Below are 13,044 nucleotides of genomic sequence, written 5' to 3'. Positions count from 1 at the left end.
GACAGAGGAATTCCATAGGGAATTCCAGGGGGTAGATGGAGACTACTTGCACAGGGTTGGCGGAAAGGGACTAATGGAGAAGCTGCACACAGGAGATGCAGAACCATTGGGAAATTTATCCGCAAGAAGCGGGAAATCTGGAGGAGGCGAATCCAGGAGCCAGCAGGGATGGACGCGCGGGCAGCGGGGAACACAAGCACGGGACAACACGGAGCGGGGACCACATCTGAGCGCACTTTTGGTGGAAAACCTGAGGATTCTCACGCTAATTTGGGATTTCGGGAGAATCGCTGACTCTGGAGGCCAAAGGGCACCAGAGAGGGCGGGAGCGGGGCGGGCTCGGCCTGCGCTGGCACGGAACGGGAAGGAAAAGCCTCGGGGCAGGGACACATGGGCAGGGCCGGCTCGGCCCTTCCCCTTCCCGTTCCCGTTCCCGTTGGGTTCAGCCCCGCCTCCGGTCCCGCCTCCCGGGCCGGGTCACGGCGGCGCTTCCGCCGAGGGCCGGGCCAGTGACCGGAAGCGCGTGCGGGAGAGGCGGCGGGACCCCCGGGACCCCCGGGACCCCCGGGACCCCCCCGGGACCCCCGGCCGCCATGGCGGGGCAGGAGCAGGTAGGAGCCGGGAGCTGGCGGGGAGACCCCCGGGCAGCCCTCGCCTCCGCCCGGGGGTCGATGTGCGACCCCCGACCCCACCCCATCACCCCTCCAGTGCCCCCCACTCCCATGGAATTCCGCCCTGAAGACCCCACCCCCCATCACCCCCACCCCATCACCCCCCAAAATCCCCCATCGCTGCCCAAATCTCCATCAGCCCCTAAAAACCCCCATTCCATCCCCCTAATCCCACCCCATCACCCCCCAAAATCTCCATCGCTGCCCAAATCTCCATCAGTCCCTAAAACCCCCCATTCCATCCCCCTAATCCCACCCCCCCACCCCAAAATCCCCATCGCTGCCCAAATCTCCATCAGTCCCTAAAACCCCCCATTCCATCCCCCTAATCCCACCCCCCACCCCAAAATCCCCATCGCTGCCCAAATCTCCATCAGCCCCTAAAACCCCCCATTCCATCCCCCTAATCCCACCCCATCACCCCCCAAAATCTCCATCTCTGCCCAAACCCCCATCAGTCCCTAAAACCCCCCATTCCATCCCCCTAATCCCACCCCCCACCCCAAAATCCCCATCGCTGTCCAAATCTCCATCAGCCCCTAAAACCCCCATTCCATCCCCCTAATCCCACCCCATCACCCCCCAAAATCCCCATCGCTGCCCAAACCCCCATCAGCCCCTAAAAACCCCCATTCCATCCCCCTAATCCCACCCCCCACCCCAAAATCCCCATCGCTGCCCAAATCTCCATCAGCCCCTAAAAACCCCCATTCCATCCCCCTAATCCCACCCCCCACCCCAAAATCCCCATCGCTGCCCAAATCTCCATCAGTCCCTAAAAACCCCCATTCCATCCCCCTAATCCCACCCCCCACCCCAAAATCCCCATCGCTGCCCAAACCTCCATCAGCCCCTAAAAACCCCCATTCCATCCCCCTAATCCCACCCCATCACTCCCCACCCCAAAACCCCTGTCAAACCCCCACATTTTCCCCCCATATCCCTCCCCTCCCTCTCTCCGCCCCCTGTTTCCCCATCCCCACTGGGATAGCTCCCGAGGGATTTCCTGGGATGGGGCTGACGGGGGGCTGCTGGGAATGTCCCCCCAGCCCAGCTCCAGGTGACCTAGAGCTGTCCTGGACTATCCCAATCCCATGGGGATCACAAAATGCTCGCGGTAGGAACCGTAAAACACATCCCAAGGTGTTGGATTCCCGTGTTTGGCGCTGGATTCCAGCCTGTCCTTCTCCCAGATCCATAATTCCCACCCCAGGGGGGAACACGCCTTCCTGGGACAGTGACAACCATGGCCTCATGTCCTGGGAGCTCCTTTGGGCTGGGAAAGGCTTCCCCTGTTGGGAAGGGAGGTGTGATCCGTGAGGGAGAATTAGATCCCTGAGGGAAGATATGATCCCTGAGGGAGGATAAGATCCTTGAGGGAGGATTAGATTCTTCAGGAGGGTGTGATCCCTGAGGGAGGATTAGATCCCTGAGGAAAGATATGATCCCTGAGGGTGAATTAGATTCCTGAGGGAAGATGTGATCCTTGAGGGAAAATTAGATCTCAGATAGATCTCTGAGGAAAGATTGGATCCCAGAGGGAAGATGTAATCCCTGAGGGAGGATTTGATCCCTGAGGGAAGATGCGATCTGTGAGGAAAGGTGTGATCCCTGAGGAGCGTGAGATCCCTGAGGGAAGATTAGATCCCTGAGGAGAGTATGATCCTTGAGGGAGAATTAGATTCCTGAGGGAAGGTGTGATCCCTGAGGGAGGATTAGATCCCTGAGGGAAGATGTGATCCCTGAGGGAAGATGTGATCCTTGATGGAGAATTAGATCTCAGATAGATCCGTGAGAAAAGCTGTGATCCCTGAGGGAAGGTGTGATCCTTAATGCAGAATTAGATTCCTGAGGGAAGGTGTGATCCCTGAGGAAAGATTAGATTACTGAGGGAAGATGTGATCCCTGAGGGAAGATGTGATCCTTGAGGGAGAATTAGATCTCAGATCCCTGAGGAACATGTGATCCCTGAGGGAAGATGTGACCTTTGAGGGAGGGTTTGATCCCTGAGGAACATGTGATCCCTGAGGGAGGATTAGATCCCTGAGGAGGGTGTGATCCTTGAGGGAGAATTAGATCTCAGCTAGATCCCTGAGGGAGGATTTGATCCCTGAGGAAGGATTAGATCCTTCAGGAGGGTGTGACCTTTGAGGGAGAACTAGATCCCTGAGGGAAGGTGTGATCCCTGAGGGAGGATTAGATCCCTGATTGAAGGTGTGATCTTTGAGGGAGAATTAGATCCCTGAGGGAGAATTAGATCCCTGAGGGAGGATTGGATCCCTGAGGGGGGATTAGATCCCTGAGGGAAGGTGTGATCCCTGAGGGAGGATTAGATCCCTGAAGAGGGTGTGATCCCTGAGGGAGGGTTGGATCCTTCAGGAGGGTGTGATCTCTGAGGGAAGCTGTGATTCCTGATCCCGTGGCAGGAGCCGGTGACCTTCAAGGACGTGACGGTGTTCCTGAGCCGGGCCGAGTGGGACGCGCTCACGGCGGGGCAGCGGGAGCTGTACCGGGACGTCGTGTCCGACACCTACGAGCTGCTGACCTCTCTGGGTAATCCTGAGAATCGCCCTGGCCAGGGCTTCCCTCAGATCCCACCCCAGCAGCTTCCAGAGCACGGAATCCCACACTCCCAGAGTGGCTGAGGTTGGAAAAGGCCTTGGAGATGCCCAAGTCCAACTGTTCCCCAGCACTGCCCAGGCCACCACTAATCCATGTCTCCAAGTGTCTCATCCACACTGCTTTCCAATCCCTCCCGGGCTGGACAACCCTTCCCGTGAGGAGTTTTCCCTTCTAGGGGCTGATCAGGGAATTTAGTGCTGGAAAAGGCATGATTTGGGTCTGGGTTTGAGCAGCACTGGAAATGATTCTCTAAGATCAGGGAGCATGGTAGGATATCCCACCCCTTGGATGAGCAGGAGACATCCTTGGGAAAGCCTGTCAGTGGAACTGGGGAGCTGTGGACCTTGCCACACTTCCATCAGGGCTCTCAGGAATAAATCCCTCTCTGGAAGCAGCTGCGGTTTCTCCCTCATTTTTCCCACATCCCAGAGGTGTTTCCATGCATGGTGAGGCACAGCTGGGATGTCCCAGTCCTTGATTTTCCTGGAATCATGGACAGTCCAATGCCCTCTGTCCCATTCCCAGGTTATCCAGGCCCCAAGCCCGACATCCTGCACCGGCTGGAGCGTGGGGAAGAGCCGTGGATCTGCTCATCTCCAGGTGAGCAGCAACATCCTGACCCTGAGGGATGGAATCTGCATCCAGGATGGGGTCAGGGCTTCCTGCTCCATCCCCGTGGCTGTGGAGAAGTCAGGACTCCTGGTGGGGACAAGGACAGGGCTCTTCCTTCTTTCTCATGGCCATGGAGAGTCAGGATTTCCAGCCTGGCTGGTGACATCTGCTGTTTTCCCTGCAGGACATGCCAAGAGCTGGCTGGAGGAGCCTTCCTCTGGCTGGTGGCCCAGAGCCAGCAGGGACCAGGGGCTGGAGCCCTCGTGTCCAGGTGAGTCCTGCTCCAGCCCCATCCCTGGGCCACTCCCAGGGCTTCTCCCACTGCAGGGCTCCCCTGACGTCTGGCAGAGGTTGGGATGTGGAGCCCAGGTAGCCCTGGAGTAGGAAGAAGGGATGTTCTTCTCCCTGCTCCAGCCAGGAAGTATCCAACCCCTTCCCACCTCTCTCCCAGCAGGACCAGGCACGTTTTGGTGTCTCCAGGACAGGAGCTTCCAGAAGAAGGTTGGCTGTCACGAGGAAAGGAGCGAATTCCCGTTGGAAGCAGACAGTGGAGTGGGGAGCCAAGCCCAGCCATGGCTTGTGAAGGAGGAAGTGGAGGACAAACCTGGACTCATGGAAGACCTAACCCACAGTGAGACATTCCTGCCTCATTCCACAGTGGAAGAGCAGAGCCTGGATCCTTGGGAACAGCTGCGGGATAGCCCTGGGGAGAGGCATCAAGGGAATGCCCAAAACCATGGACACACCTTGGAAGAGACGACGCTTCTCCCGGGATCCCAGGAGCTGCGGGTGGAGGAGCTGAGAGCGGCGGCGGCGAAGGACCACGGTTACTGCCTGCGGAGCGAGCCGGTCGCGCCCTGCGCCCCGCAGCCCTGCTGCCTGTGGGAACACAACTACTGCCGGCAGCGCCGGGCCGGGAGGAGCCGTGGGGCCAGCGACATCCAGGCCGCGCGCCGCCGGCTGGCGTGGCGGCAGTTCCACTGGGGCAGGAGGGTCCGGAGAGCCAGGGAGATCCTGCGGCGCTACCAGCCCTACTGGAGGCTGGGCTTTCCGTGGAGAGGCCACTCCAGCTGTGGCGATGCCGCGCAGGGGACGAGCCCTGGGGTTTGTCCTCCGATGGAGGTGGCCGCACCGCGCCAGCTCCGGAGCGCCGGGAACGCCGAGGGGGTGACATCAGACACACAGTGTGTTCCAGAGGGGATTTTGGGAAGTGGGGCTTCGCGCCCTCCCCTAATCCTGGCTGCAGGAGTGGAGAAGAGGGAAAAGCCTCTGGAGCATCCAAGTGCCAGCCAGGAACTTGAAGGATGTGCGGAACCCCAGAAATTGCAGGGGGTGTCGCTCCATGACATGTTCCGGAATGTGATGAGGACGATAAGATACATACTGGACTCCATATGCCAGAAGTTTGAGCTCCAGGGGGTCTCCCAGGGGAAGAGCATCTGGCCCATCATCATCCAGATCGACAACTTGGCAGAGATCAGGAAGTGCTGACTCCCAGGAGGAGATTGGAATAGGATTCCCTGAAGCACAACACTTAATCCCCCCCAGTTCCGGGGGGTTTAGGAGGAGAAACGTGACAGAGGTGGATTGAGGGAGGTGAAACTGAGAATGTGGGGCCTGCCCTGAACTGGATTGATTGAGAGGCTTTGGAGAAAAGCAGTGGAAAAAGGGAGGATTTGTGTGGCTCAAAGGAGGAAAGAAGGAAAAGTGAGCATGGTATCCTGAAGTCCTGGAATGGCTTGGCTTGGAAGGGATGTTAAATCCATCTCTAAAAACCAACCAGGGTTCAGGCTGTGCTCCTGTCACTGGAACTACAGGAAAAACAAAAACCCTCCAACAACATTTTTGGTGTTAGAACATCGAGGCATTTCCTTATTTCTGGCTGGGATGTGCAACAGAAATTATTTCACCCACATATGGCCCAACTGTGCAGAGAAAATCATTCCATGACATGCAAAGTTTACTCAATTTTTTCTTAAAACTTTGTGTAGTTCAAAACAGAAATCCATTGGTTAAATGTTCATTGGTGCCAAATTGCAGAGTTCTCAGAATTTGGTTTCTTTATTGCAGCGGGATTTTTTTGCCTCGATGTTTATTAAACCCTCACTAATTTCTTTATCAGCCTTTCCAGCCCCAGAGTTCTGGGGTAGATGTTCCTTGACGTTTGCTGATGTTTGTTATAATTTTGGGTGTTTTTGGGCTATTTCCAGTTTGTTGAGATGTTAAGTTTATCACACCTCACAGAGGAGAACAGTACCCTCAAAAAATACTCTCATTCCTTTCTCCAAGGCAAAGGCAAACTGAGCGTGACTGAGAAATAAAATAAAGGAATTTAAAAAGTTGTATATTTGCCAACTCTCCCAAGGAAAAGGGACAGGATGAGGGGAAACAGCCTTGAGTTGTGCCAGGGAGGGTCAGGTTGGGTTGGGTTGGATATAGGGAAGGACACAGGAAGGTTTGGTTCCAGTCCTGTTGGAAGCATTTTCCTGGGAAATCCAGCCTGGCCTGAATTCCCAGCAGCTTTTGGAACCTCTGGGATCGGATCTTTACAAGGAAAAGGTGATTTCTGGGATGTTCTCCAATGCCCTCCCAGGGCCCAGGTGCTGTTTTGGGGCCAGAAGGAAGCTCCAACAGATCCAAGCAAACCGAGCACCGTGGATCCGTTCACTTTGCCAGTTCTCCATGGAACTGGGGCTGGCCTGGGGAAAATCTGGGATGCCTGAACTGGGGATGCTCCTGCCATGGCTGGTGCTGGTTTTGGCAGCTGGGGGCTGTTGGTTTGGGGCTTTCAGCATTCTCCCCTAGACCCCAAATCCCTCTGAGGGAGCTCGAGGGGCTCATCCTGGAGAAGAGGAGGCTCAGGGGGCACCTTGTGGCTCCTGCAATTCCCGGGAGGAAGGTTGGAGCCAGGAGGAGTTGGGCTCTGCTCCCAGGGAACAGGACAAGAGGGAACGGCCTCAAGGGCAGGTTCAGGTGGGATATTGGGAATGTTCCTCCTGGAAAAGGCTCTCCAGCCCTGGCCCAGCTGCGAGGGCAGGGCTGGAGTCCCCACGGCTGGAGGGATTTCAAAGCCCTGTGGAGGTGGCACTTGGGGCCATGGGGCAGTGCTGGACTTGGACTCAGGCATGTCAGAGGGCTTTGCCCATCTCAGCAATTCCATGACTCCGCAATTCCTGTAAGGACATTCCCGCCTGGCAGTGCTGGCGGGCGGTGAAACGGGACTCTAAAGCCAACAACACCGGTGAAATGTCTCGGGAGCCGTTTTGTCGCGGCTCCAGGCGTGCTTTTAGTGCCGGGGGTTCCCGTGATGCTCCCCCATCCCGGGTACCACTCAGGACCCCGCACAGCACCAAGGCGATGCGGCCGTGCCGCCAGCCAATCGCAGCGCGCGCTGCGGGTCACGTGCCACGCCCCGCCAATCGCGCCGCCCGCCGCGCTGCCCGGATGCTGTGCGGCCTCCCAACATGGCGGCGCCCGATGAGCGCGGGAACGCGCTGCTTCCGGGTCGAGCGCGAGGCGAGGGTGGGGGCGTGGCTTAAAGCGGAAGTGCCGCGCGCGCTGCGCGGCGTGGCCACGCCCCCCAACGCGGTTACCATGGGGACCGGGGGCGGTGCCGTTGCCATGGAAACCAGGGATGGGCCGGGAGCGGGAAACCGGGAACGGCGGGAACGGGAACGGGCAGGGAGCGGGAACTGGCAGGGAACGGGAACTGGCAGGGAACGGGCACAGACCGAACAGGGAATGGGCAGGGAACGGGAACAGGCAGGGACACGGCAGGGAATGGGCAGGGAACGGAAACGGGCAGGGAACGGGCAGAGAACAGGCAGGGACAGGGGAGGGAATGGGCACGGACTGGGCAGGGAATGGGAACGGGCAAGGAACAGGCAGAGACCGGGCACGGACCAGGCAGGGAATGGGCAGGGACACGGAGCCGCTGGAGAGACCCAGAGGAGGCCCCAGAGCTGCTCCAGGGCTGGGAGAGCTGGGAATGTTCACCTGGAGAAGCTCCAGGGAGAGCTCAGAGCCCTGCCAGGGCCTGAAGGGGCTCCAGGAGAGCTGGAGAGGGACTGGGGACAAGGATGGAGGGACAGGACACAGGGAATGGCTCCCAGTGCCAGAGGGCAGGGATGGATGGGATATTGGGAAGGAATTCCTGGCTGGGATGGAGTTCCCAGAGCAGCTGTGACTTCCCTTGGATCCCTGGCCAGGCTGGACTTTGGGGCTTGGATCACCCTGGGACAGTGGGAGGTGTACCTGCCATGGCAGGGGTGCTCTGGAATTGGATTTCTGCTCCGTTCCAACCCGACCCACTCCAGGGTGATTCCGTGATGGACCAGCCGTGCCCTCCCTGCAGCATCCCAGACTTGTTGGTGGGGAAGGACCTTCAAGCCCCCCCAGTCCCAGCCCCACCTCGGGCTGGGAACCTTCCAGTGCCCAGGTGGGAGCAGGGAATGGCTGTGGGAACGGCTCCAAGACAAACCCGCGGCAGTTCCGGAATGAGGAAGGACAGCACAACCCTGGGAAGGGCAAATAAACCCAGAGTCAGATTTATGAGCAAGGAAATTCCCCAGCTCAGGGCTCAGGGTTTGGTTTTTGGGAGGGATTTACTGTCCCTGTCAGAGGCGGGAGATGTTCTACAAATCACAATTTCACGGAGAAAACTCACTAAGTTTTCCCTTTTTTATTCCCAAAATGGCCTCCCAGGATTTTGTGGCTTTTTGGAGCCTGCTCAGGGCTAGCACAGGCACCTAAAAATGAAATTTAAATATTTTACATCTATTTTGAAACTCTTTCTCTTGCTGTTAAATCCTAGGTGGGATACATGGGGAAAATGGGAATAACTGAGGAGGTTGGAAGGAGTTGGGAGGAATTTGGAGGAAATTTGGAAGGAATTGAAGAATTTGGAGGGAATCTGGGGAGGAAAGGGGAAGAATTTGGAAGGAATTACAGAATTTAAAGGGAATTTTTAAGGACTGGGGGACAGTTTGGAAGGAATTGGGAAAGTCTTGAAGGGCAGCAGCGAGAATCAATCCCTGGGGATGTGCTGGATCCCCATCCCTGGAGGTGAGCCTGGATGTGGTGCAGGATAATCCCACCCATCTCCGTGGAAGGTTGGACCCGGCTGCACCCGGAATGTTCCAGGGTCGGGTGGGGTTTGCTGCAGGGCAGTGACAGACACCGTCCCTCCCTGGGGACTTCCAGCTGCCACCCCCACCCCGAGTCTTTGTCCCCTGTGTGATTTATGTGTGATTTGTGAGGATGTTTTCCACTGATCCCAACCTGCCACTTGGCTCCAGGGTGGCCTGAGCTGAGGGTCACCCTCGGGGCAGGATCCTGGGTGTCCTCCTGGAGCTTCCTGCTCCCCTGTTTGCAGAGAGGGACAGGCCATAAATCACCCCCGGGCTGGAAAACCCCGTCAGGCTTCAGAGAATCCAGGGGAAAAGTCCTCAGAGACCAACGAGTCCACCTCGACCACGTCCCCAGGTGCCACATCCACAGGGATTTTAAATTTCCCCACGGCCCTGGGCAGCTGGGCCAACCATTTTTGGGAATGGGATTTTTCCAAAATCCAGCTGAACCTCCCCTGGCACAGCCTGGGGCTGTTTCCCCCTGTCCCCTGGGAGAAGAACCTGACCTGTGGCAGGCACGTTCTTCTCTCACTCAAGATTTTCTTCATAGAAGAGCACAGAGGAAAGAAAGAGAAAACAATTTCTATTTCTGCTCCTTGTTTTTCCCATGTGGAATGTGTCTAAATAATTGTTTACCTGGGGTAATTACTTGATTGGATTCTGGTGAGGATTGTTTGAGCCTGATGGCCAATCCAACCCACCTGGGGCTGGACTCTCAGAGAGGGTCACAAGTTGTGAGTTAGATTTAGTAGTTAGAAAAAATAAGTGTGTAGTTTAGTATCTCCTTTAAATAGTATATCAATGTATTATAGTATAGTTATAATAAAAAATCATTCGACCTTCTAAAGTCAGACATCATTTCTGCCCACCAGTTTCACCTGCATTTACAATACTGACGCTCACCTGGCTCGGACCTTTCATCCCCACCACGGATGGCCAGTGTGGGAAATGGATTTGTAGGGAATTCTCCAGGCCTGACAGGAGGCTCACACAGTGTGTGCATCCCTGTGCAAAACTTGAGATAAGAAATGCTGGCTTAGAAATTCCACGGAACAGGACGCACATTGCTGAGAGGGAAATGGAGGCAGACACAAGTTTTAAAGGATAGATTTGTAAGTAAGACTAAATATTTTTCGAGAAATAGAACTATGAACGATGCATTGTAGTGGGACCCCTGAGGGGTAATTTTAGAGGATTGGCATTAAGACATTTACAGTATGGTGTGGCAAAAGCTGATAAGCCAAGAAACACTTACAATGTGTTGTAATTAGGAAATAATTGGCTTCTGATTGTGATGGCGTGAATTATAACATCTGTATTGTCTCACCCTCCACATGAGACTGAAAATGGAATAAAACTTTTTCAAACACCTCTCAGTTGCCCCATCTCTGGGTCAGAAAGGAGCTTCATCTGACAGGCCACGTCTGTCCCCGCTGTCACCCCTGGTCACACATTCCCCCCCTGGGGACCCCCGTGGCAGGGGGACCCCAAACCCAGCGGCCTCTCCCTGCTGAGCGAGGTGACAGAGCCATCCCCACCGCCCTGGGGACCGCAGGGCTGGGCTGGGCTCCTGGCCAGATTCATCCCCCTGGAACGTCCCCGTGTGCCAGCCCCCGTGTGCCAGCCCCCGTGTGCCAGCCCCCGGTGCGCCCGCGGCGGCTCCCATAAAAGCGCTGCTGGCCCGGTGGGGAGCAGGAGCGGGATCAGGAGCGGGATCCAGGAGTGAGACCCAGGACTGGGATCCAGGACCAGGACCCAGGACCAGGATCCAGGACCAGGACCCAGGAGCGGGACCCAGGAGCGGGACCCAGGAGCGGGATCCAGGACCAGGACCCAGGACCGGGATCCAGGGGTGGGATCAGGAGCAGGACCCAGGAGTGGGATCCAGGAGCGGGATCCAGGACCAGGACCCAACAGCAGGACCCAGGAGCGGGACCCAGGACCCAGGACCAGGACCCAGGACCAGGATCCAGGACCCAGGACCAGGACCCAGGACCAGGATCCAGGACCCAGGACCAGGATCCAGGACCAGGACCCAGGACCAGGATCCAGGACCAGGATCCAGGAGCGGGACCCAGGACCAGGATCCAGGACCAGGACCCAAGAGCGCGATGGGGCCGAGCCGGGCACTGCCACCGCTGCTGGGGCTGCTGCTGGCGCTGGCGCTGGCCGGAGCCACCACGCCGGAGCCACGCGGATCCATGGCGGGACCGGACGGAGCCACGCTGGGGCGGGAAGGAACCGCAGGAACCGCGGCGGCCTCATCCTCACCGCGGCCCCTGAGCTACGGGGCCGTGGTGGCGGCGGCCGTGGAGCTGCTCAACGCCAGGGCCGTCAGCCCCTACGTCCTGCGGCTCCGCGAGGCTCAGCCCCGGCCCGGCTGGGTGAGCGCTGGGCTCTCCCTTTCCAGGGGAAGCTCCAGGACTGGGCAGTGCTGGATTTGGCCCTTCTCAGGGTGGGTCTGCCCCGTTTTGGGGCTGACCCCCGAGTCGGGGCTGAGCCTGACCCATTCCAGGCTGGATGTGGCCCCTCTTAGGGCTGGTTCCGGCCTGGTATGGGGCTGGGCACTGGGGGGTGGTGGATCCCTGATGGGTCCTGTCCCTTTTCCCAGCCCTCGGACCTGCAGAGCCGGCAGGAGCTGAGCTTCACCCTGGAGGAAACCACATGCCGGACACCGGGAATGGCCACCAGCAACTGCAAGAGCCGCTGGCTCGGGGTGAGGCTTCGTCCCGCGGGAGCTGGGGATTATCCATCCGCTGGGGAAACTGAGGCACGAGGGGGTTGGGCTCTCCCGTGTCCCCTCTGTGCCCCACAGGCGGTGACCTGGTGCCAGGGCTCCGTTTTCCGGGAGGGGCAGCAGCCCACGGTGGAGCTGTCCTGCGAGAAGGCGCCGGCTGCGGTGAGGAGGGGCCGGGATGGCTCCGTGTCCCCCCGGCTGCTGGGGGTCCCCCAGGTCCCCTCCTCACCCCCCAAAGTCTGACCCTGCTCTTTGTTTTCCCAGTTTGGCCGGATCTGGAAATCCAAGATCAAGGATTTCTTTGGCAAGATCAAGCAGCGTTTCCAGGGGTTCCTCCAGTGTGGTCGGATCTGGATCCGGGACAGGCTCAACCTCGAGGCTCCCAAACCCTGAGGGGTGACACTGCTGTGTCCCCACCCTGTGTCCCCTCCCCGTGTCCCCTCCCCAGCTGCTTCACTGCCAATAAACATCCCTGCATCACTCCTGGTGTCACCCTGAGTGTCCCTGCGCCCCAGTGGGGACCCCCGAGCGCTCCCAGCCCCCCCAAATCCCCAGCCACGGAGCTGTGAGAGCTGGGAACACCTTGGGGGTCATGAATGGGGGACGTCACGAGTGGGGGGCTCTCACTGGGGCAGATCTGGGCTCCCTCCACCTCTCCAAGGCTGTGGAGAGGCAGAGACCCCCCTGCGGGTGCTGCCACCTCAGGGACCCCCTGACAGCCCCATCCCAGCTCCAGCTGCTTCCCGGCCCTGCCGTGCCGTGCCCCGCCACTGTCACCAGCAGGGGACACGAGGATGGGGACGGTGCTGGTGACAGAAGGTCCAGGGGGAGCAGGATCGGCTCCCCCAAAATGGGCACAACACGGGCACCACCAGCGTCTCCTCCTGGCACCGGCCTCCTGCAGGGACTTGGAGCCCTGGGATTGTCCTTCCCTGTCCCCAGGACACCCCAGAGTCTGGAGGGTCCCACAGAGGTGTTTGTGGGGTGCAGACCCGCAGGAATATTGGGGGGACAGGAGGGACACCCACAGGAGGCTGCAGCCAGACTCTGCTCCAGCCACTTTTGGGCCCCCCCTGTCCCAAACTGGGTCCATCATGGGGGTCCCCTCGGGACCTGAACCCCCCCAGCCCCTCCCTTGCAGCTCCCTGCAGTGTCCCCTGTGTCCCCCCCATCTCCCTTTGCCATCACTGCTGGTTTGGGGGGGACAAGATGCAGTGGGGACAATGCCACCGCGGGGACAACGGCTCTGTGGGGACAGTGACACCCTGGCGAT

The 13,044-nt window shown here is 58.4% G+C and overlaps 2 protein-coding genes across 2 annotated transcripts; both read left to right on the top strand.

Moving 5' to 3' along the window:
• Positions 1-589: 589 nt before the first annotated feature.
• LOC110476942 (uncharacterized) lies at positions 590-6,250 on the top strand. Its single transcript, XM_031504141.2, has 5 exons — positions 590-611; positions 3,098-3,224; positions 3,819-3,893; positions 4,090-4,176; positions 4,360-6,250. The coding sequence occupies exons 1-5, from the start codon at positions 594-596 to the stop codon at positions 5,394-5,396; spliced, it is 1,344 nt and encodes a 447-aa protein (XP_031360001.1). The 5' UTR covers positions 590-593; the 3' UTR covers positions 5,397-6,250.
• Positions 6,251-11,145: 4,895 nt separating this feature from the next.
• LOC110476943 (cathelicidin-B1-like) lies at positions 11,146-12,164 on the top strand. Its single transcript, XM_021542244.1, has 4 exons — positions 11,146-11,418; positions 11,646-11,750; positions 11,850-11,933; positions 12,036-12,164. Exons 1-4 carry the CDS (start codon positions 11,146-11,148, stop codon positions 12,162-12,164), a joined length of 591 nt encoding a protein of 196 aa, XP_021397919.1.
• Positions 12,165-13,044: the final 880 nt, after the last annotated feature.

This window comes from Lonchura striata, chromosome 1 (genome assembly GCF_046129695.1).
Source record: "Lonchura striata isolate bLonStr1 chromosome 1, bLonStr1.mat, whole genome shotgun sequence".
NCBI classification, from domain to species: Eukaryota; Metazoa; Chordata; class Aves; order Passeriformes; family Estrildidae; genus Lonchura; species Lonchura striata.
This window is presented reverse-complemented; position numbering and strand designations above follow the sequence as displayed.

Bases quoted from the DNA above. Each gene is read 5' to 3' on its own strand.
- LOC110476942 (XM_031504141.2), top strand. The intron at 3,225-3,818 runs GTAATCCTGAGA...TCCCATTCCCAG, and splicing joins CGAGCTGCTGACCTCTCTGG to GTTATCCAGGCCCCAAGCCC. The intron at 3,894-4,089 runs GTGAGCAGCAAC...TTTTCCCTGCAG, and splicing joins GTGGATCTGCTCATCTCCAG to GACATGCCAAGAGCTGGCTG.
- LOC110476943 (XM_021542244.1), top strand. From the start codon at position 11,146: ATGGGGCCGAGCCGGGCACTGCCACCGCTGCTGGGGCTGCTGCTGGCG. The intron at 11,419-11,645 runs GTGAGCGCTGGG...CCCTTTTCCCAG, and splicing joins CTCAGCCCCGGCCCGGCTGG to CCCTCGGACCTGCAGAGCCG. The intron at 11,934-12,035 runs GTGAGGAGGGGC...TTGTTTTCCCAG, and splicing joins GCGAGAAGGCGCCGGCTGCG to TTTGGCCGGATCTGGAAATC.